Here is a 6,373-nt window from a genome sequence, read left to right on the forward strand (position 1 = left end):
GCAAGAAAAAGCCAGAGCAATAAAATAAAAGTCTGCTTCTTAGGCATGGGGGTTGCCAAAAGAGCCGATTCCCCTGTCTCCTGACCCTGCGCCCGGCGCGCACGCACCCGTAATCCTGCATTTCTCCAACAAGTTGTTTATGGAGTTGCTTCCCTATTTGCCTACACCCCGAAATCCAACACTCCTCGGTCTATTTTGCCCGTTCCTCGGTCCTGGCCTGAAAGAGGGGGAGGGGCTCGGGTGCGGGTTCGGGAGGGCGGGCCGGACACGCGGGGCCAGCGCCGCGGCGCCCCCTGTCCACCAGCGGCCGCCGCCCCCGGATTATTTATCCGCAAAGTCCCGCGCGCGCCTATTGGGCCGAGGCCCGGGTGTCAGCGCGAGTCCTGGATCGCCATTGGCCCCGCACACGTGCGGCCCTGACTCACGTGCTTCCGGTTTGAAGGCAAAAAGTGTGCCTGGGTGATTTTTTTTTAAGCGAGAGAGTTTGAGCAAAGATCCGAGCTGTCAGAGATTTGAAAAAAAAAAAAAAAAAAAAAAAAAGAGGCAGCCCCGGCGCTGGCGGAGACGCGCTCTCCCTGCAAAAAAAGCAAAGGCGATTAAAGGCGCTGCCAGCCTCGCGCTCTGGGCACAGCTGAGCGTGACACTCGGGGAAGTCAAACCCCTCAGTACTGCCTAGGAAGATGGCTAGACTTTAAAGACTATTTTTTATCTTTAAGAAAAAAAAATCTTGGAGATTTTTTTCTTTTTTATTGCTTTCTTTTTCCTTTCCTTTTTTTATTTTTTTTCCTCTCTTTTTGGCCGTAGCTTACTCCCCATTTAAAACAAATCATTGAATCTGGTTGCAGAAAGAAAAAAGAAATAGCCAAGTGTCTCCATATCTGGATGTCTACAAATTAGAGGGAGAGACAGCGAGATCTGCTCGATAAGAGCGAGCGATCCAGGCCAGGCGCCTGGGCTTTTCTTTCTGCACCCGCCCCGTGCCTTCGCTGGGGCTTCGCCGGCCTCCTTCCTCCGCGCACCCCCACGGGCCGCTGGCAAAGTGGGGTGGGGAGCGAGGCGGGGGGGGCGGGGGCCGGCGCGGCGGCCGAGGCGGCGGGGCGGCCGAGCATGGAAGAACAGCAGCCGGAACCTAAAAGTCAGCGCGACTCGGGCCTCGGCGCGGCGGCGGCAGTGGCGGCGGCGGCGGCCCCCGGCAGCCTCAGCCTGAGCCTCAGCCCCGGCGCCAGCGGCAGCAGCGGCAGCGATGGAGACAGCGTGCCGGTGTCTCCGCAGCCCGCGCCCCCCTCGCCGCCCGCGGCGCCCTGCCTGCCGCCCCTGGCCCACCACTCGCATCTCCCCCCGCACCCCCCGCCCCCGCCGCCGCCGCCGCCGCAGCAGCAGCATCTCGCGGCGCCTGCTCACCAGCCGCAGCCCGCGGCCCAGCTGCACCGCACCACCAACTTTTTCATCGACAACATCCTGAGGCCGGACTTCGGCTGCAAAAAGGAGCAGCCGCCGCCGCAGCTCCTGGTGGCGGCGGCGGCGGCGGCCGGAGGAGGCGCAGGAGGAGGTCGGGTCGAGCGTGACAGAGGCCAGACCGGCGCAGGTAGAGACCCTGTCCACCCGCTGGGCACGAGGGCGCCAGGCGCCGCCTCACTCCTGTGCGCCCCGGACGCGAACTGTGGCCCACCCGACGGTTCCCCGCCAGCCACCGCCGGCGGAGCGGGTGCGTCCAAAGCTGGGAACCCGGCGGCGGCGGCGGCGGCGGCGGCGGCGGCGGCTGCGGCGGCCGTAGCAGCGGCAGCAGCAGCAGCAGCAGCGGCCAAACCTTCGGACAGCGGCGGTGGCAGTGGAGGCGGCGTGGGGAGCCCGGGAGCGCAGGGTGCTAAGTACCCGGAGCACAGCAACCCGGCCATCCTGCTAATGGGCTCAGCCAACGGCGGGCCCGTAGTCAAAACTGACTCGCAGCAGCCCCTCGTGTGGCCCGCCTGGGTCTACTGCACGCGCTACTCGGATCGTCCGTCCTCCGGTGAGTACCCAGCCCCAGGCTGCGCCGTGCCTTTCGGCTCCGCGGACGCCGCCCCTAGAACTCTTAGCCTCCGGGTTGGGGAGAGCATGCCGGATCTCGGGCGTTCTCTTCTCTCACGCCTGCTTCCTCCTCCTTGACCTCGGTCCCAGTCACAGTCGAGCATTGCACCCAGTTTTGCGCTCCTGGATTCTGCGGCCACCTCCCGGGAGGCTACAGCTCAGGGCACGGGAAGCTCGATCCTTCGGTGTTGAACTCCGAGCCCTTCCGGCCTTCTTTGTGTTTTACCTTTATTATTCTTAGGAAAGACACAAGCAATCATTGCTTTTCCGTCCAGGGAAAGGGGTTTTTAGAATCAGCGAGAAGGTGGGCCTAGAAATCTGGGTCTGAAATCCCGCCAGTCTCGTCCTGCGGAGGCCGAAATCGAACAAAGCTGTCATTAGAGTAATAATCTTCACTTTGTGTTCTTACAGACACAAACACCATATCGATATTTTCTGCGGAGAGCTCACTTGCATAGAGATAGATTTAAGGAGACACAGGAAGAGAGAGAAACGCGTCAGATCGCTGTCCCTCTTCCCCAGGCCGGGTAGCCAAGAGAATCTGACCCGGGTGGGTGGAATTCAGGGAAGGGCAGTTGCTGAAACGGTGGGTGCCGAGAGCCCCTGGCCCCTGGTTTTCTAGAGCTGACAGACAGACAGTGGGAGAGAAGACAGGTCAGGCTCAGGTCAGAAAGCTGGGCCGAGGGCATGAGAGACCCCTCTGCCCCAGATTCTCCGAAGCACGCCTCGCACATCCTCCCGGCCCTGCCCCTTCCTTCTTTCACTCCTTCCTTTCGCACGTCTGCCAGATAGCAGATTTCTGTCAGCCATAGGCCCGTTTTTCTCGATTTTCCTTCGGCCCTTTACCCACATACTCCTTGCGCTTCGAGAACCCCAATCTGAGACCTACTGTGGGACAGCCGCTAGGCCCCGGGAGAGGAGGCTGCGGCCTGCCCGCCTCCCCGGACTGCAGCTCCCGGGAGACCGGTGGGAGCCAAGAGGAGGGCAGCAGGGGTTCTTGGCCTCCGATTGGGGTTCCGGCCACCGGGGTCTGGCAGGAGGCAGGGTACGGCGTAGCGGTGCGCCGCTCTACTCTGGCTGGTCTCCGCCTCCGCACCGCTGCCGGCTGCGCGCGGATCGATGCGCGCTATCAGCCCCCGCCATCTCGAGCCCCGTTATTGACACGGGCTCCCTGAACCTCCGAAAAGCTGCTTTGATTGACTCGCCTGATGGATAGAGTGATTGAGCTGTCAGGCCGTGAGGCTCGGGCTGGCCAGGAGGCTACGATTTTATTACAAGTGTTCCTCCCTCTGCGCGCGCGCGCGCACACACACACACACACACACACACACACACACACCAACAACAACAACAACACTCTAACCACGTCCGGGACGCACAACGCGCAAGCAGGGTCTTTCTGAGGATGTACACATTTCCTGGGCCATCTCTGCTCGCTAGGCTAATGACTACACTACACCAAGGCCTTCCTCCCGTCCCACCCCGCCTCCCAGTGCTTTCTGCACCGGGCTCAGGAATGGGCCTTGTCTTTGTTCTTGGCTGCTTTCTTCTTACGAGCCTGGGGAGGCAGGGTGCTGGCTCCTTCTCCTGCATGAGCAGTTCAGGGAGACGAACCCCAGCCCGGACTTGCGGGGCGGCCAGGCCTGGACTCTTTTGTCACAGGACAGCTGGTGACCCCAGCGCTGGTCTGCCCCAGAGGCCAGCTGCCCAGTTTGCCCCTCTGTTGCTAGGTTTGGAGATGCCGGGGAAGATGCTTCTTCCAGACAGTTTTATAGGTTAACAGCCCTGACAGGGACTTCACTTGACTCAGGAAGCTCCCATAAGCATGACGGCCCAGCAAGGAAACTCCAGGAGGCTTGGGTGTGCAGGCTGATGGGCAGGGGTGCAGGCTTTAGAGTCAGCTTCCTGTCTTTTCCCTTTTCTCCTCAGGGCTGGGCTCCATGGCAGCCCTCTTCGCAGACTAGGCTCTGAGGGACACTTCACTTTCCTAGGAAGGTTTCCTGTGGCCTCTTCCTATACCCGTCTTAGAGGCAAAGCACAGATTTTTGTCGGGATTGCCCCACTCTCTGTGTCCCTCTGCCCCTGTTTTGCTCGTGGATAAATAACCGTGCAAATAGGTGGGCAGGGAAAGCGGCTCTGGCTTGCTTTTGTTATTCAGTCTTCAATCCTGAAATTGCAGCTTCTGTGTCCAAAAGAGAGGTGAGGGAGCCGTGCCTGTGCTGCTGGGTGCAGGAATGGGGAGGGCCCTCTCTTTCTTACTGGCACCATCCAAAGGACAAAACAGAGAACTCAGGGCAGGGCACGTGGGTAAGGCATACAACCGGGTGAAGGCCTTTTCTCCCTTTTCAAGGAAACGGGTGGTCAGCGTCTTCCTGGGACCCTATAAAAGGGCTTCGTTTTAGGCCACAGGGACAGAAGAACAGGTCGAGAGAGCAGATGCTGAATACTTTGGAGCTAGACAGGTCTCTCACAGCGCCCTCCTTATCCCCTTGTTTTCTGGAGTCGATAGCTACAAGCAGATGGGGTCTTGTTGTAGGTGTGTGGGTGTAGGTGCGCTTCTTGAGGAGGGGGAGACGATTGGCTTTCAGGCTGGCGATTTCCCCAGGGCAATCCCGTCCTAGTGTCTCTACTACTACAGTGTTGAGCCTCTTTTTATTCCGGGACTGTGAAGACAGCAGGCCCCCGATCTCCAACTCTGGGTTGGGCTGGATGGAGCTCCAAATATCTCTCCATCTTGGACTCTGTGATTTAAGCCTATCACACGGCTCTCCTGTGCTGAACTGGGGTGTGGGTGCACACACAACTTCGGCCAACTTGCCTCCGTGACCCTCGGGCATCCCAGAGGGGAACCCAGCGACCCCAGGAGCCAGCCGATTGATCTAGGGGCTAGCGGGCGAGGGTGATAGGTGGGGGGCGGCGGCAGCGGGGCCTCGGCTAGCGCCCAGGAAGCGCGGGGCGCGATCCCCGCTCGGCTCCGCAATTCTCACGGCTTCCTCTGCCCTCTTCCCCCTCCCCTCTGCCCTCCGTCCCCACCTCCCACCCGTCCCTCTCTGCCGCTGCAGGTCCACGCACCAGAAAGCTAAAGAAGAAGAAGAACGAGAAGGAGGACAAGCGGCCGCGGACGGCGTTCACGGCCGAGCAGCTGCAGAGACTCAAGGCGGAGTTCCAGGCGAACCGCTACATCACCGAGCAGCGGCGGCAGACCCTGGCCCAGGAGCTCAGCCTCAACGAGTCCCAGATCAAGATCTGGTTCCAGAACAAACGCGCCAAGATCAAGAAAGCCACGGGCATCAAGAACGGCCTGGCGCTGCACCTCATGGCGCAGGGACTATACAACCACTCAACCACTACGGTCCAGGACAAAGACGAGAGCGAGTAGCCGCCGCCGGCAGGGGCCGCGCGGTCCGGCCGCCGCGCCCGCGCCCCCTCCTGGTACCGCCACCGCCGCCTTGCCGGCCCCACGCCCGGGGAGAAATAATCAGCGCAAAGGAGGAGGAAGGGAACAACAGGGAAAAGAGAGAGAAAGGGGTCCCCAGGACGGAGAGTCGCGTTGGAACGAGACATTTTTCCAAAGGGAGAAAGACTTGGACAGGTGCTATCGAAAAATCAGATCAGTTCTCTCTTCACAGTATAAGGGACGAAACTGCGAACTCCTTAAAGCTCTATCTAGCCAAACCGCTTACGACCTTGTATATATTTAATTTCAGGTAAGGAAAAGAATTATGTGTAGCGATCTCTATTTGCTGGACTTTTTATTAATCTCCTTTATTATTATTGTTATAATTATTATAATTATTATAATTATTTTATCCCCCGCCTCCGCCTCGCTGCCCCCGGCCCAGTTTCGTTTTCTTTTGAATGTTACTGCTTCTCCGGTGCCTCCCGCCCCGCATCGCTGGCCCTCGTTTCTCTGGGACTTTTCTTTGTGTGCGTGAGAGTGTGCTTCCTCGCGTGTCTGCCCTTCTCCCGGCCCCCTCTGTCGGTCTGTCTGTCCTGCCCCCCACCCCTTTCGTTTTCCGGAGACTTGTTGAGAAATACGACCCCACAGACTGCGAGACTGAACCGCCGCTACAAGCCAAAGATTTTATTATGTTCAGAAACCTGTAGTCTGAAATAAAGTGTACACTGTGCTCACGAGCGGCTGGCGGCCCTCCTCTTTGCGGGCTGGGGAAGGGCGAGGGCGCAGGCACACGGCGGCCCGGCGCACAGCGCGCGCTCACCGGGCTGGGAGCCGCGGCGGCTCGGCCCGAGCCTTAAGATCCAACACCACACAATGAATACGGGGTGCCAGGGGGGCGCGGTGATA

The 6,373-nt window shown here is 59.7% G+C and overlaps 1 protein-coding gene across 1 annotated transcript; it reads left to right on the forward strand.

Moving 5' to 3' along the window:
• Positions 1–1,027: 1,027 nt before the first annotated feature.
• On the forward strand, positions 1,028–5,891 carry EN1 (engrailed homeobox 1). Its single transcript, XM_079924817.1, has 2 exons — positions 1,028–2,008; positions 5,130–5,891. The coding sequence occupies exons 1-2, from the start codon at positions 1,108–1,110 to the stop codon at positions 5,444–5,446; spliced, it is 1,218 nt and encodes a 405-aa protein (XP_079780943.1). The 5' UTR covers positions 1,028–1,107; the 3' UTR covers positions 5,447–5,891.
• Positions 5,892–6,373: the final 482 nt, after the last annotated feature.

This window comes from Stenella coeruleoalba (assembly GCF_951394435.1).
Source record: "Stenella coeruleoalba genome assembly, chromosome: 6".
In the NCBI taxonomy this organism is placed as follows: domain Eukaryota; kingdom Metazoa; phylum Chordata; class Mammalia; order Artiodactyla; family Delphinidae; genus Stenella; species Stenella coeruleoalba.

Coding starts and splice junctions, on each gene's coding strand:
- EN1 (XM_079924817.1), top strand. CDS start 1,108: ATGGAAGAACAGCAGCCGGAACCTAAAAGTCAGCGCGACTCGGGCCTC. Junction 2,009..5,129: donor CTCGGATCGTCCGTCCTCCG/GTGAGTACCCAG, acceptor CTGCCGCTGCAG/GTCCACGCACCAGAAAGCTA.